Source organism: Anomaloglossus baeobatrachus (assembly GCF_048569485.1).
Source record: "Anomaloglossus baeobatrachus isolate aAnoBae1 chromosome 5 unlocalized genomic scaffold, aAnoBae1.hap1 SUPER_5_unloc_11, whole genome shotgun sequence".
NCBI lineage: Eukaryota > Metazoa > Chordata > Amphibia > Anura > Aromobatidae > Anomaloglossus > Anomaloglossus baeobatrachus.
Genome location: NW_027441786.1, coordinates 710,432 through 727,741, shown reverse-complemented (window position 1 = coordinate 727,741; position 17,310 = coordinate 710,432). Strand labels below are relative to the sequence as shown.

The 17,310-nt window shown below is 49.0% G+C and overlaps 1 protein-coding gene across 3 annotated transcripts in view; it reads left to right on the top strand.

Moving 5' to 3' along the window:
• Positions 1-12,461, top strand: part of LOC142258799 (uncharacterized) — a 35,819-nt gene extending 23,358 nt beyond the window's left edge. The window contains exons 1-4 of one of the 3 annotated variants that reach the window (XM_075331395.1): positions 7,662-7,809; positions 7,939-8,323; positions 8,407-8,520; positions 10,271-12,461. In XM_075331395.1, coding sequence (XP_075187510.1) covers positions 8,191-8,323; positions 8,407-8,520; positions 10,271-11,526 — 1,503 coding nt within the window. In that variant the 5' untranslated portion in view covers positions 7,662-7,809; positions 7,939-8,190 and the 3' untranslated portion in view covers positions 11,527-12,461. Of the gene's footprint in view, positions 1-7,661; positions 7,810-7,938; positions 8,324-8,406; positions 8,521-10,270 lie in introns of those variants that run through there. The other 2 variants (XM_075331394.1, XM_075331393.1) reach the window with 2 other exon arrangements.
• Positions 12,462-17,310: the final 4,849 nt, after the last annotated feature.

Below are 17,310 nucleotides of genomic sequence, written 5' to 3'. Positions count from 1 at the left end.
CTGGAGATTGCTGCCTGGAAGTTTTCTTTGGTGTCTTCCTATTGTCAGAAATGACTCAAGATCTAGGGAAATATATATTGTTCAGTATAACAAAAATATTTCTTTCCCATAACAAATATTTATTAAATATAAAACCAATAAGTGGTAATCACACTATGGTAAGAGAAATGCAAATAGTGAAAATTAATTTGTCCCAGTAAATGGGTTAGAATATCAATTCCTTGCCCCTGAATATCAGGGACAAGGTAAGATAGTGCAAAATATAACAAACTGATACAATGCAAAGTAGAGGCACTGTAACGTATACAAGGAAAAGGACAATCCTATATCCCAGAGCAGGACTTAACTTGCTGACTGTAAGATGAAGCCATTGCAGTACAATTTATACAGAGTATAGAGCAGCATAAATAGGTATAATAAATATACAGTCCATTGTTCCTCCGAAGATCATATATTACAGATGTCACGTATCCAGGTTATTCCGTTTGTAAACAGTGGCCATCTAAGATGAATGAGGTATGTCTCCGCCTCAACGCGTTTCCCCAAGTGAATGCTTCATCAGGAGGCTACAAAGACAAGTGCAGTCTATCAGAGACCATACAGCCATATTGCATGATGTACATAGTCAGGGCTGTATTTTGCCTCCGTGCTGCCCTAGGCACTTTAAGTGGTCGCGCCCCTTAGTGACAACGTAACACTGAGTTTTCGCACACGACATCTGTTTAAGGCAGATCTACTCTGTAAAACACTTGAAAAAGTATCAATGAGAAACGAAGGGCACTAACCCCCCCCCAATGGGGATCACCACGGGCACATCAAAGCATAGCATGAGTATAAAATATTCCCACCACACCGTCCCCACTTATATACTGTGACTGTGACACTGCCCCTAATAAACTACACACTGCCCTCCCTTATAAATTATACCCACCACACCTTCCTCAATTATGAAATATGATCTGCACATTGTCCTCACATCATGCTGCCCCCTCCTCACAATGTCCCATGCATGCTGCCCCCTCCTCACAATGTCCCATGCATACTGCCCCCTCCTCACAATGTCCCATGCTTGCTTCCCCCTCCTCACAATGTCCCATGCATGCTGCCCCCTCCTCACAATATCCCATGCATGCTGCCCCCTCCTCACAATGTCCCATGCATGCTGCCCCCTCCTCACAATGTCCCATGCATGCTGCCCCTTCCTCACAGTGTCCCATGCATGCTGCCCCCTCCTCACAGTGTCCCATGCATGCTGCCCCCTCCTCACAGTGTCCCATGCATGCTGCCCCCTCCTCACAATGTCCCATGCATTCTGCCCCCTCCTCACAGTGTCCCATGCATGCTGCTCCCTCCTCACAATGTCCCATGCATGCTGCTCCCTCCTCACAATGTCCCATGCATGCTGTCCCCCCTCACAATGGCCCATGCATGTTGCCCCTCCTCCCAATGGCCCATGCATGCTGCTCCCTCCTCACAGTTTCCCATGCATGCTGTTTCCTCCTCACAATGTCCCATGCATGCTGCCCCTCTCCATGAGCTCCTAATGCTGCCTTCCTCTTTTTCATAATGACACCTCCATGCTGCCCCATTCATCATACTAAGACCACCACACTAACGCTTATGCTGAGACACCCCTCCCCCACACACACACACACACACTACCCCACTCTTGATATTGACTCCCCTACATTGCTCCACTCCATACTGAGCCCACACATGCTGCCCCTTCTCCATAATGAGCTCCCAATGCTGCCCCCCTCTCATTCTGAGTCCTTACACTCCCCCGCCATCGATTTTGTCATTGCACTATCCCTCAACCCTTGTCCTCTGTCTCTAGGATTGGCCCCTCTCTCCCATTCCCCCAGCAGCAGCCACTCTCCCCCGCCTTCACCAGCAGCCTCTCCCCCAGCATCAGCCTCTCTCCCCCCAGCCCCCCCAGCATCAACCTCTCTCCCCCCCAGCGTCCCCCAGCTTCAGCCTCTCCCCCCAGCCTCCCCCAGCATCAGCCTCTCTCCCCTAGCTTCCCTCAGCATCAGCCTCTCTCCCCCAGCTTCCCCCAGCATCAGCCTCTCTCCCCCAGCTTCCCCCAGCATCAGCCTCTCTGCCCCCAGCATCAGCCTCTCTGCCCCCAGCATCAGCCTCTCTGCCCCCAGCATCAGCCTCTCTGCCCCCAGCATCAGCCTCACTCCTCCCAGCCTCCCCCAGCATCAGCCCCCCCAGCATCAGCCTCCACCCTCCCAGCCTCCCCCAGCATCAGCCTCCCCCCTCCCAGCCTCCCCCCTTACAGCCTCTCCCAGTATCAGCCTCCCCCAGCATCAACCTCTCTCCCCCCAGCGTCCCCCAGCTTCAGCCTCTCTCCCCCCAGCGTCCCCCAGCTTCAGCCTCTCTCCCCCCAGCATCAGCCTCTCTCCCCCAGCATCAGCCTCTCTCCCCCAGCTTCCCCCAGCATCAGCCTCTCTGCCCCCAGCATCAGCCTCTCTGCCCCCAGCATCAGCCTCTCTTCTCCCAGCCTCCCTCAGCATCAGCCTCACTCCTCCCAGCCTCCCCCAGCATCAGCCTCCACCCTCCCAGCCTCCCCCAGCATCAGCCTCCACCCTCCCAGCCTCCCCCAGCATCAGCCTCCCCCCTCCCAGCCTCCCCCCTCACAGCCTCTCCCAGTATCAGCCTCCCCCAGCATCAGCCTCTCTCCTCCCAGCCTCCCCCAGCATCAGCCTCTCTCCTCCCAGCCTCCCCCAGCATCAGCCTCTCTCCTCCCAGCCTCCCCCAGCATCAGCCTCTCTCCTCCCAGCCTCCCCCAGCATCAGCCTCCCTCAGCATCAGCCTCTCTCCTCCCAGCCTCCCCCAGCATCAGCCTACCCCAGCATCAGCCTCTCTTCTCCCAGCCTCCCCCAGCATCAGCCTCTCTCCTCCCAGCCTCCCCCAGCATCAGCCTCCCCCAGCATCAGCCTCTCTCCTCCCAGCCTCCCCCAGCATCAGCCTCCCTCAGCATCAGCCTCTCTCCTCCCAGCCTCCCCCAGCATCAGCCTCCCCCTCCCAGCCTCCCCCAGCATCAGCCTCTCTCCTCCCAGCCTCCCCCAGCATCAGCCTCCCTCAGCATCAGCCTCCCTTCTCCCAGCCTCTCTCCTCCCAGCCTCCCCCCTCCCAGCCTCCCTCAGCATCAGCCTCCCTCCTCCCAGCCTCCCCCAGCATCAGCCTCCCCCAGCACCAGCCTCTCTCCTCCCAAACTCTCCCAGCATCAGCCTCCCCCAGCATCAGCCTCTCTTCTCCCAGCTTCCCCCTCTCTCCTCCCAGCCTCCCCCAGCATCAGCCTCCCTCAGCATCAGCCTCTCTCCTCCCAGCCTCCCCCACCATCAGCCTCCCCCAGCATCAGCCTCCCCCAGCATCAGCCTCTCTCCTCCCAGCCTCCCCCAGCATCAGCCTCTCTCATCCCAGCCTCCCCCAGCATCAGCCTCTCTCCTCCCAGCCTCCCCCAGCATCAGCCTCCCCCCTCCCAGCCTCCCCCCTCCCAGCCTCCCCCCTCACAGCCTCTCCCAGTATCAGCCTCCCCCAGCATCAGCCTCTCTCCTCCCAGCCTCCCCCAGCATCAGCCTCCCCCAGCATCAGCCTCCCCCAGCATCAGCCTCCCCCAGCATCAGCCTCTCTCCTCCCAGCCTCCCCCAGCATCAGCCTCCCTCAGCATCAGCCTCCCTCCTCCCAGCCTCCCCCAGCATCAGCCTCTCTCCTCCCAGCCTCCCCCTCCCAGCCTCCCCCAGCACCAGCCTCTCTCCTCCCAAACTCTCCCAGCATCAGCCTCCCCCAGCATCAGCCTCTCTCCTCCCAGCTTCCCCCTCTCTCCTCCCAGCCTCCCCCAGCATCAGCCTCCCCCAGCATCAGCCTCTCTCCTCCCAGCCTCCCCCAGCATCAGCCGCTCTCATCCCAGCCTCCCCCAGCATCAGCCTCTCTCCTCCCAGCCTCCCCCAGCATCAGCCTCCACCCTCCCAGCCTCCCCCAGCATCAGCCTCCCCCCTCCCAGCCTCCCCCCTCACAGCCTCTCCCAGTATCAGCCTCCCCCAGCATCAGCCTCTTTCCTCCCAGCCTCCCCCAGCATCAGCCTCCCCCAGCATCAGCCTCTCTTCTCCCAGCGTCCCCCAGCATCAGCCTCTCTCCTCCCAGCCTCCCCCAGCATCAGCCTCCCCCTCCCAGCCTCCCCCAGCATCAGCCTCTCTCCTCCCAGCCTCCCCCAGCATCAGCCTCCCTCAGCATCAGCTTCACTCCTCCCAGCCTCCCCCAGCATCAGCCTCTCTCCTCCCAGCCTCCCCCAGCACCAGCCTCTCTCCTCCCAGCCTCCCCCAGCATCAGCCTCTCTCCTCCCAAACTCTCCCAGCATCAGCCTCCCCCAGCATCAGCCTCTCTCCTCCCAGCTTCCCCCTCTCTCCTCCCAGCCTCCCCCAGCATCAGCCTCCCTCAGCATCAGCCTCTCTCCTCCCAGCCTCCCCCAGCATCAGCCTCCCCCAGCATCAGCCTCCCCCAGCATCAGCCTCTCTCATCCCAGCCTCCCCAAGCATCAGCCTCTCTCCTCCCAGCCTCCCCCAGCATCAGCCTCTCTCCTCCCAGCCTCCCCCAGCATCAGCCTCCCTCAGCATCAGCCTCCCTCCTCCCAGCCTCCCCCAGCGTCAGCCTCCCCCCATCCCAGCCTTCCACAACATCAGCCTCCCCCCTCCCAGCCTCCCCTAGCATCATACTCTCTCCTCCCAGCCTCCCCCAGTATCAGCTTCTCTTCCCCCAAGTCTCCCCCAGTATCAGCCTCTCTCCTCCCACCCCATACGCAGATCTCCAGTCTGCATTAGAGACACCCCCACGCTCCTTATGAATCTTCAGCTCTGCGAGCACTTACCTGCTCCAGGGCCCGCCATCATCTTCCTGGCTCACGTGAGTATCCTCTTCTGACACCGGCTTCCATCGCGGCGTCCTCTGCGGCGTCCTGCTGTGAGCTCTGCATGTAAAATCCACACAGCATTGGACGCAGCACAGAGGAAGGAGCTGATTGGCGTGCCTGTGATCCCGGAAGTTCCGGGGTCAATCAGCTCTCTGTGCCCGGCTGCCGCAGTTTGTCTGCATTTGCGTCTTAATTGACGCGGATACAAATAAATAAAGGTGCGCCTCTCCCCCCTCCCCCCTCCGAAAATACAGCGGATTTAATGAATGTGTAAAAAAAAAAATTTTTTTTTTTACTGCTAGAAGGTGCCGCCCCCTGCATCCTGCCACCCTAGGCACGGGACCACGGGTGCCTAATGGTAAATACGGCCCTGCACATAGTATATACAAAAATTCCCCAAAACACTGTGACCATATACCATAAAGCAACTGACAAAGCAGTGATAATATGTACTTGCCAATTAAAGATGCTCGATAGATGCATATCCATAGTACAGTCCCATATATAAGATCAGCGGTGGTGCAGAGAATCCTGGTAGTATGATCCACAGCAGTCTATAGGAGTGTAATGGAGGTGCATCCCAGATCAGCCTTAAATAGCCCGCCGTTCCTGAACACAGCTGTAGCGTGTGAAGTAATAATCTAATTAACCCCATTGTTGCATAGTGTCCAAGCAGAGAAGAAAAAAAAAAACGTATACAACACTAGGTGGCTGAGGTGTGCGGACCTCACGTTCACCGCAGATAGAACAAACTCATAGCGGTCATGTGATACAGCAACATGCGGTTCATGCTGGAACACGGAAGTCAGCGCTAGCGCAGAGGGTTCAGAAATAAAGTACCAAAGCCACCAGTGATATGATAGTTCTCTGTCAGCAGCCATATTGATATCCATTCCCAAATAGTTAAGGGGTACTTCTCACATAGCGAGATTGCTGCTGAGTCACGGTTTTTGTGACGAAGCAGTGACCTCATTAGCGATCTCGTTGTGTGTGACACTGAGCAGCGATCTGGCCCCTGCTGTGAGATTGCTGCTCGTTACACACAGCCCTGGTTGATTTTTTTTTATTGTTGCTCTCCCGCTGTGATGCACACATCGCTGTGTGTGACAGCGAGAGAGCGACGAAATGAAGCGAGCAGGGAGCAGGAGCCGGCATCTGGCAGGTGCGGTAAGCTGTAACCATGGTAAACATCGGGTAACCAAGGTGGTTACCCGATATTTACCCTCGTTACCAGCCTCCGCCACTCTCACGCTGCCTGTGCTGCCGGCTCCTGCTCTCTGCACATGCAGCTGCAGGACACATCGGGTTAATTAACCCGATGTGTACTGTAGCTAGGAGAGCAGGGAGCCAGCGCTAAGCAGTGTGCGCGGCTCCCTGCTCTCTGCACATGTAGCGACGTTATGATCGCTGCTGCGTCGCTGTGTTTGACAGCTAAGCAGCGATCATAACAGCGACATACAAGGTCGCTGTTACGTCACAGAAAATGGTGACGTAACAGCGACGTCGTTGTCGCTATGTGTGAACCCAGCCTAAAGCCACTTTACACACAGAGAGAAATCTTTGGCAGATCTGTGGTTGCAGTGAAATCATGGACATATTGTTCCATTTGTACACAGCCACAAATCTGGCACTGATTGTCCACAATTTCACTGCAACCACAGATCTGCCAAAGATTTATCTCTGTGTATAAAGTGGCCTTTATGCGCATATTCTAGCACATAGGAACATATAACAATAGGGCTACAAGCCACGAATACACAAAACCAGCAATAAATCAAAGACAAACTCCACCTAACGATCGTAAAAAGATGATGTCTGCAGTTCACAATGGAACATAGGGTTAATGCAGGCGTAGAACTCAGCTGGAAACTAGAATATGGAACATTAGCGGCCATTACATTAAATACACAGAGGTCAAATACACCTAAATATCAATAGGATTCATACATGGAGCAAAATCATTTTATAGAATATTACCCATTTAGCAACCACATGAATAACCCAGGATAAAGTGTATACAGTATCTTCCTATTGATCATCTCCCTTTTTTATTCATTCCTTTTTCCATGCCCCTTTTTTACCACTTGTTGTTTGGGAATGCAGTTTCTTTTTCCTTTGTCTGTCGTTTTCCTTTTGTGTCATTATCATAAAGCAGGACTATTGTTCCTCCTGCCCTGCTCACTAGACACGGTTGCGATTAGGATAAGACAGGGATAGACACGTGATTGCAGCACAAGAGGAAAAAACCTGTCTTGGGACATCGGGGATCTCAGGGTTGCTCAGGGTAAGTCACAGGGTTTATCCTTCCTGTTCTTCCCTAGAGGCAGTGGTTCCCACCCCATCTTTCTCATGATACACCGCTCAGCCTCTTGGTGGAACACAACAACCAGGGACTGCCCTGTATTGGTAACTGGTGCCTACTGTCAGCAAAGTCCAACCTCAGAGGCTCTGGTGATGACTGAGTAGGCACTTAATCATGCCCCTCCGGATAAGCCTGGTTCAGGGCGCAGTGAGGCTACACCCTTCTCCTCAACCTATTAGCATGACAGGCTTACATGTAATTCTTCAAATGACATGATTCATATGAAACCCCCAAAGGATCCATTCACTGTAATGAAGCAGCAGAATTACTCTGGACGACTCATGGCAGCGCGGCAATCATCCCTATCTAGTGACCGGTTATCTCCAGTAATTGTATTATTACACCGGATTCTTTATGATGTTACATTGTCATCTTCTTTCAGATCCCTACAATATCGGATCCTCTCAGTGGAGATCTTCTATATAAGAGAATTCTCCTGATTGCCCCATCAAGGATGGATATGGCCAGGGACAAGATGGCGGAGAGGATATTACACCTCACCCTAGAGATCCTCTTCCGGCTTACTGGAGAGGTGAGAGATTCTGATGACGTCACATTACATCATTCTTATCTATGGGAATAACAGATGGACAGAACTGGAGAGGTGAGGACTCTGGAAATGTCTGGAGTGAGGTTTATTACTGTGTCTCTCCATAACCAGGCTTACACAGTAGTGAAGAAGACCTCTAGTGAGCGCTGTCAGGCCCCTGTGTCTGAGGGATGGGGAAGACGCCTGAGCCCAATCACGGGGCCTCCACCTCACCCCCCGATACATGAGGACATCAATGACCAGAAGATCTTAGAACTCACCTACAAGATGATTGAGCTGCTGACTGGAGAGGTGACACTGCTGGGAATGCTGGGACATTATACAGTAACGCTATGAAGGGATCGGGGGTGACGGTATCATTGTATGTGTCAGGTTCCTATAAGGTGTCAGGACGTCACCGTCTATTTCTCCATGGAGGAGTGGGAGTATTTAGAAGGACACAAAGATCTGTACAAGGACGTCATGATGGAGGATCCCCAGCCCCTCACATCACCAGGTAATAGACAGGACTAAATACACACGGCCTATAATTATCTGTATGTAAGGAATGAATTCAGTCCCTGTATGTGTCTCCTCCAGGTCTATCCAGTAAGAGGACAACACCAGAGAGATGTCCCCGTCCTCTTCTCCCACAGCACTGTAAACAAGAAGATCCCGATGTTCCTCAGGATGTGTTTCCTCCAGCTCTATCCAGTAAGAGATATCTACTCATGTACTTTCTGCACTAATTTTGTTTACATTTTTAGACTTTCTGCTCTGGGTTTTTTCAGCTGTATTTTCTTTGCTTCTGCTTCTTCTGCTGTTTGCTTCTAGTGCCTTCTCTATGTTGTTATGAAGGCAACTTAAAGACCTGCAGAGGGTTCATGAATACCCGGTTTACCTGAAAATAAGACCTACACTGAAAATAGTATGATTTTATGGGATTTTTGGAGAATGTTTGAAATATAAACCCTACTCCAAAAATAAGCCCTAGTTACAGTCAGGGCCAGCGTTGGGAAGAGTCAAATTCACAGTTTCTCAGGGACCCCAGTCTCTTAGGGACCCCATATGTTGTATTCTAAGGTTGATTGTTTAAGGACCTTTGATGACTGCAAAGTAATTTGACATGATGTAACCAAAGGCCTCTTAATTACAGAAGTCTAAATGAACTGAACAGACAACAGGCTGGCATACAAGACTGGCATTAGGGGAAAGGATGTGGAGACTGAGCAGTTTCATAGGGCCCCAATTCTCCTAGCGGCCCCAGTATTTGTATGCCAGTTATAGGACTGCTTATGGACATTTTTGACAATGTCTTTGATCACATGCTGTAGAGTATCGTTCGCTCCCCTTCTGTATATGCTGGCTGGACTATTTCATTAATGCCAGCTATAGTTTACCTATACTGGTCTGGTGAGGTGTTGTTATCCAGACTTACGGGTGGTTGTTGTGCATTATTGCTGTGAGCTGTTGTGGTGTTAACTCTTGTTGTCTTTTTGTTGCCACGTTCCTCCTCTTGCTTTTCTCCTTAGTCTGTCACTGTTTATTTCTGTGAGTTTGCAATTTATCCCATCTGTCTTAATCTGTATTTCCATCATACTCCTGCCCCTTTCTTCCCCGGGGGATAACAGATTAGATCTGATCAGGAAAATAGTAAGGCATGGGACTCCGGCATCTCCATCTTCAGGGGTAATCCAGAGGTTAGGAATAGCTTAGGGTGCCCTAGGAATGGGAGATCCGAATTAACGAAGATGTAACTCTTAAGCGGGCTTTGCACGCTGCGATCTCGCTAGCGAGATCACTAGCATGCGTGCCCGCTCCCATCGCTTGTGCGACACGGGCATATCGCTGCCCTTCGCGCACAAAATAGCGCACGCCCGTCACACATACCTGCATAGCGGCGTCGCTGTGACCGGCGTACCGCCTCCTTTCTGAGGGGGCAGTTCGTTCGACGTCACAGCAACGTCACTAAGCGGCCGCCCAATCAAAGCGGAGGGGCGGAGATGAGCGGGACGAACATCCCGCCCACCTCTTTCCTTCCTCATTGCTGGCGGGACGCAGGTAAGGTGAGGTTCCTCATTCCTGCGGTGTCACACGTAGCGATGTGTACTGCCGCATGAACGACGAAATACATCGACAAAGTATCAGCAACGATAATTGGGAATAGGGGGAAATGTCACCGATGAGCGATTTTGAACGTTTTTGCAACGTTTCAAAATCGCTCATAGAAGTCACACACAACAAGATCGCTACAGCGGCCGGATGTGCATCACAAATTCCGTGACCCCAACGAGATCGCTGTAGTAAAATCGTAGCGTGTAAAGCCTCCTTTAGATGTCAAAATTAGACAACAGATTCAGAACACATTTGTTCCTAATTTAATTTCTGATGTTATGGTTTAAAAAAATAAATGTATTTTCAAGATAATATCATTATAAAATAATAACATTGTGTTTATTTTTAGCAGATGACTCTATTGGGAGTTCAGATGGAAATCTGATATCTTCAGAATTTATAACAGATGATGAAAGTATCACACATGATACATATGAAGAGCATGCTGTTGTTCCAGATATACCTCCAGTGCTTTCTCGGAAAGCTTTAACAACTGATCTTTTCAAACAAGTCCAAAATTCAGATTTTTCACAGAATTGTAAGCAAAATATAAGTTACAGAAGGGATGTGGAACATGAAACAGCTCCCACAAGGGAGAAACCATTTTCATGTTCAGAATGTGGGAAATGTTTTATTCGGAAATCAGACTTTGTTGAGCATCAAAGATCTCACACAGGGGAGAAGCCATTTTCATGTTCAGAGTGTGGGAAATGTTTTAATCATAAATCAAATCTTGTTAGACATCAGACAAATCACACAGGGGTGAAGCCATTTTTGTGTTCAGAGTGTGGGAAATGTTTTAATTGGAAATCAGAATTTGTTGGGCATCAAAGATCTCACACAGGGGAGAAGCCATTTTCATGTTCAGAGTGTGGGAAATGTTTTAATCATAAATCAAATCTTGTTAGACATCAGACAAATCACACAGGGGTGAAGCCATTTTTGTGTTCAGAGTGTGGGAAATGTTTTAATTGGAAATCAGAATTTGTTGGGCATCAAAGATCTCACACAGGGGAGAAGCCATTTTCATGTTCAGAGTGTGGGAAATGTTTTAATCATAGATCACATCTTGTTGTGCATCAAAGATCTCACACAGGGGAGAAGCCATTTTCATGTTCAGAGTGTGGGAAATGTTTTATTCAGAAATCAGTCCTTGTTACACATCAGAAAATTCACACAGGGGAGAAGTCATTTTCATGTTCAGAGTGTGGGAAATGTTTTATTCGAAAACAAGAACTTGTTGGGCATCAAAGGTCTCACATTGGGGATAAGCCATATTCATGTTCAGAGTGTGGGAAATGTTTTATTCGGAAATCACATCTTGTTGGGCATCAAAGGTCTCACACAGGGGAGAAGCCATTTTCATGTTCCGAATGTGGGAAATGTTTTATTCAGATATCACATCTTGTGACACATAAAAAAATTCACACAGGGGAGAAGCCATTTTCATGTTCCGAATGTGGGAAATGTTTTATTCAGAGATCACATCTTGTGTCACATCAAAAAATTCACACACGGGAGAAGCCATTTTCATGCCCAGAATGTGGTAAATGTTTTAATATGAAATCACATCTTGTTTACCATCAAAAAAATCACACAAAATAAAGCATTTTTATGTTCTGAAGGTGAAAAATGTACCGTATTTTTTGCTTTATAAGACGCACTTTTGTTCCCCCAAATTTTGGGGGAAAGTAGGGGGTGCGTCTTATGAGCCGAATATACGGGGGGTATATATATATATATATATATATATATATATATATATATATATATATATATATATATATATATATATATATACATTACACTGCAGGGTCCGCTCTGGAGCGCTGCTGGGGGCAGGTGAACGCTGCGGGCGGCAGTGTTAGATCTCCTGCTCCCGCTCATATAATATGCACAGCCGCTGTCCATCACCGTAATGCTGAAACCGCACCGCAGTGACGGGCTGGGGGAGCGGTGTATATTATATGAGCCTGCAACCCCCTGTGTTAGATATGGCCCCCATGCTGCTGCTCATCCTAAAATAAAAAGCTTTACTTACCCCCTCCAGCGTTTCTCCCCGATGTCCCTGCTTCCACTGTGATCAGGCACTCAGCGATGATCTCACTCTGCTGTGCCGATCACATGACCAGCATCAAGAACCAGGAAGTGGAGGAACAGAAGCACGGAGGGAGACAGGAGGGAGATCAGCGCTGGAGGAGGTAAGGAAAGAGTGTTTTATTTTACTATGGGCAGCAGCATGGGGGCGATATCTAACACAGGGGAACGTGTGCAATCCATAGGGGGCCATAGGCAGCACAGGGGAACGTATGCAATCCATAGGGGGCCATAGGCAGCAAAGGGGAATGTGTGCAATCCATAGGGGGCCATAGGCAGCACAGGGGACTGTGTGCAATCCATAGGGGGCCATTGGCAGCACAGGAGAACGTATGCAATCCATAGGGGGCCATAGGCAGCACAGGGGAACGTATGCAATCCACAGGGGGCCATAGGTAGCACAGGGGAATGTGTGCAATCCATAGGGGTTCATAGGTAGCACAGGGGAATGAAAAATTCTTCAGCTCACCTGTTGCCCGGACTGCTGGACTTTGCGGGTGCCTAGGATCCGTCGGTGAGTCCCAACCGGTTAGTGGATGAAGGAAATAGGGAAAATGATCCGGCACTGATTCTCCTTTTAAGATAAAATCTCCAAAGTCTTTATTAGAAATATTGCTTTTGACGGAGGCTAAATGGATTTTGAAGCTGAATACAAGATACCCAGGTGGCTTCAATTATCGCTCCGATTTGCGATTCATTTTTTAAATCGGTAGACATAGGAGAACATCCATCCCATTTTCTGATATTTAGCAGGGTGCTCTCATGCCCATGTGTGTGGATTCACTGATTATCATTTGACATAATATATGTGTGCCTGTCATAGAAGTTATAATTCAGGGATTAATACAGCATGTGCTCCCTTACTCGATTTTTATATGTGCCTCTCCCCCCCCCCTTTTTTTTTTTTTTTCCCCCATATAATCAATGTGTACATACATCCTTATGGTCTTTTTTGCCATCAAGAAAAAAGGCACATATTGATTATACCAAGCATATTTTTTGGAGGAGTTACCTCCATAAATGTGACACACAGGTACTGTTGGCAACTTCAGAATATATATAAAAAAACATACAAAAAAAGAATTATTTTTTTTTCCCCATCTCTGCTATTCCTACACACATGGACTTGTGTTTACAGCTTCACTCTAATCCTAAGCCAGCTCCTTAAACTCAATTATTATTATCATTGATAGGAGAATGAATGCTTTGGGGGTTACCATCTATCACTTATTATTTATCATTCACCATGGATTATAACCATTTATTGCGGTGTTTGATTTGATTTGTTTTGTTTTGTCTTGTTCTATCTGCATACATGGTGATGTCCACCTGTTTTCTCATGCAATTACAACCTCCCGCCCCTCCCCTCCGCCCATTCCGGGGGCTAGTCTATTTTAGTAACGTTCTGTTATACATGGAATACTTATGATTAAGGACTCTAGTTGTTTTTATGGTGTAGCCCGAAACGCGTAAAGTTTCCATGTAAAGATTCATACTCGGCCTTCACGATGTTTTTAATATTTCTAATAAAGACTTTGGAGATTTTATCTTAAAAGGAGAATCAGTGCCGGATCATTTTCCCTATTTCCTTCATCCACTAACCGGTTGGGACTCACCGACGGATCCTAGGCACCCGCAAGGTCCAGCAGTCCGGGCAACAGGTGAGCTGAAGAATTTTTCTTTCCTTCATCTGATTTGGTTTACTGGCTCCCTCTTTTTTCGTGCTCCCTGTTGCCCTTAGAGTGACTGCGGTAAAATATACATACACAGGTTGATTTTTACCATTCCTGAATTGCGGAGCTATATATATTGTAGCGATTCTTCCATCAAATATTTATTCGTGGAGGCCTTTGAGTGATACGCAATTTTTTCATCTATCATAACGTTATAGTAAATTCCATATACATATTTTCATTCACCAATAGGACACTTTGGGTTTTCTTGACAATGAGGAGCGAAAGAAAAGACTTGAGGACGTTTTTTCTGAACAAACCGCATCACGCCGTACGCAGGCTAATAACCCACTTGGTGAACAAACATATACCTTTTGGGATTTGGAGAAACTGTCTGTTCAGCGACTCAAAACATGGTGGGATTCGATGACCCTTAATAAATATATCGAGAAAAATATGATCCCTAGGGGTTTGAGGATCAAAAAATCCCCCACCCATATTTTTTCTGAGCAGTTTATGGAGGATTGGAACTTGGTGCTTTCTACTTGCTCATTAAAGCTGATGGGTCTGTTTATCGCAGAGGAACAAAAACGCATTGAGGGATTGGATACTGAAATCAAAAAAATACACACTTATTTAGTGGAGAATTACGATCCATCTGATTTCGACAAACTTAATATGAGGCTCAAGAGCACCATCGAAAAAGTGGAGTCAGATATTATGGACCTTAAACAAAACAAATATCGCAGGGACATTAAAGACTATGAGCTAAAACAAATATATACCTGGCATGCCTCCACCAAAGCGAAATCCATCCTCAAAAAACGCGACCAGCAACCGCAAAGTGGGAGGACAGTGTATTTTACTTCCTCTGACAATGACTCAGCTGATGGCAGCACTAGTTCTTATAAGTCTGGTAGTAGGGGGATTCACACTCCACACCCCTCAAAAAACTTACCAACAAGAAATATAGATCACGTAGGGGCGGCAGAAAACACAGGCGGGGGAGAAAGGAGATATTTTCTCCGCTCCAGGAAACACCGGTACTGGAGGAACTAACACATCATGGTTCTTTGGAGATCCCAGTACTTAATTTGTCTGCCTGCATATTAAATCCAGCCCAGATTGATATCCTCCAGAAAGGCCTTAATTTTGCCCCTAATAACAGGGCTGACCTTTTCCAGACTCTAAGGGATGTAAATAGGTTTGTGAGGAATCTCACAATAAAAAGACATTTTTCTAACACTGATGCAGATAATAATGACAGTCCTAATCCATCTGATCCTCCGACCATCGATTCTACCCATGTCCCATTGTCCTGGGATTTTAGAGAACAGATTGCTGTCACGCACTAAGGGGTGCTTCACACACAGCGAGCTCGCTGCCGAGATCGCTGCTGAGTCACGCTTTTTGTGACGCAGCAGTGACCTCATTAGCGATCTCGCTGTGTGTGACAATGAGCAGCGATCTGGCCCCTGCTGCGAGATCGCTGCTCGTTACACACAGCCCTGGTTCGTTTTCTTCAAAGCCGCTCTCCTGCTGTGACACACAGATCGCTGTGTGTGACAGCAAGAGAGCGACAAATGAAGCGAGCAGGGAGCAGGAGCCGGCGTCTGACAGCTGAGGTAAGCTGTATCCAAGATAAACATCGGGTAACCAAGGTGGTTACCCGATATTTACCTTAGTTTCCAGCCTCTGCAGCTCTCACGCTGCTAGTGCCGGCTCCGGCTCTCTGCACATGTAGCTGCTGTACACATCGGGTTAATTAACCCGATGTGTACAGCAGCTAGGAGAGCAAGGAGCCAGCGCTAAGCAGTGTGCGCGGCTCCCTGCTCTCTGCACATGTAGCTGCATTACACATCGGGTTAATTAACCCGATGTGTACTGTAGCTAGGAGAGCAAGGAGCCAGCGCTCAGTGTGCGCGGCTCCCTGCTCCCTGCTCACACTGGTAACTAATGTAAACATCGGGTAACCATACCCGATGTTTACCTTAGTTACCAGTCTCCGCAGCTTCCAGACGGCGGCTCCGTGCAAGCGCAGCGTCGCTTGCACGTCGCTGCTGGCTGGGGGCTGTTCACTGGTCGCTGGTGAGATCTGCCTGTTTGACAGCTCACCAGCGACCATGTAGCGATGCAGCAGCGATCCTGACCAGGTCAGATCGCTGGTCGGATCGCTGCTGCATCGCTAAGTGTGAAGGTACCCTTACAGGAATTGAGCAACACCTGTACAAGTATATCTGAACCTTCCCCTTTTGTCACCAAGAACCCGAGTTTTTATCCTGTTGCTTCCAGGGTTCCTGTGATGGACACGTTCCAGGACCTTATTGAATCGGAGGTCAGGAAAATACTTCTGGAGAAACCCCGGACTCAGGATAATTTGTCACCTTCCGAGAGAAAAGCACTTAAGGACCTGAAAAACAATAATCATATTGTTGTCCGGGGTGCTGACAAAGGGGGGTCAGTGGTTGTGCTAGACAGCAAATTGTATGAAAGGGAAATTAATACCATTTTGAGTGATAACTCCACTTATAGAAAACTACCTGGTGATCCTACGTCGGATGTTTCCTCTAAACTGCGGGTTCTCTTGTTGCAAGGTTTCCAATGGGGAGTGTTTAATGCAAAGGTTCATGAATATCTCTTTGTTGACTCCCCTGTATGTCCCATTTTTCAAGGCCTTCCCAAGGTCCATAAAGGCACTTTTCCTCCCCCATTGAGGCCCATAGTAGCTAGCACAGGGTCTTTGACCAGCAATTTGAGTGACTGGCTGGATCATTATATTCAACCCCTTATGAAGCGTACTGTTGGTCACATTAGGGATACGAAGAGTCTATTACAGGACTTGGAAAAGATGTCTTGGACAAGCGGTTCCTTCTGGATAATGAGTGATGTTGTCTCATACCCTAGCATACCGCATAAGGAAGCCTTGCAAGCTTTATATTTCCACCTGAACAAATATAGCTTATTTGATGACGTCCTCAAGGAATTCATTTTGATGACAACGGGGTTTTTGCTGACCCACAATTGTTTTCAGTTTAATGGTACATTTTATCTCCAGATAGCCGGTTGTCCCATGGGGGCGAGTTTTTCATGTGCATTGGCTAATATTTACATGGCCTACTGGGAGGAGCAGTACATCCACATAAGTGATAATCCATTGTTGCATACCATTATATGGTATGCAAGATATATTGATGATCAAGTTTTGATATGTCAGACAGGAGATTTTGGGACCTCCCAGGAGGCCATGGAAGCCGTTAATGCATATTTTAATAGCAACTCTCTTAATTTGAAGTTCACGTTGAATTTATATATGAACTCAGCCCCCTTTTTGGATATTCTGCTCTCTGGAGACCCCTTGACTGGCTTGATTCATTCTGTTTTGTATAGAAAGCCCATTTGTGGCAATACCTCTCTCCATGCGAGTAGCTGTCACATGCCCCACACCCTACAGAATCTACCTGTGGGTGAACTCTTGCGAGCGAAACGTTTATGTTCATCTGAGGCTTCTTATCGTGGTGAAGCTAACCGCATTAGAGAGAGACTTAGTAGGAGAGGATACCCCGACCGTACCCTGAATAGGGCCTCTTCTATTGTTGCGAACAGGACCAGAGCTAATATG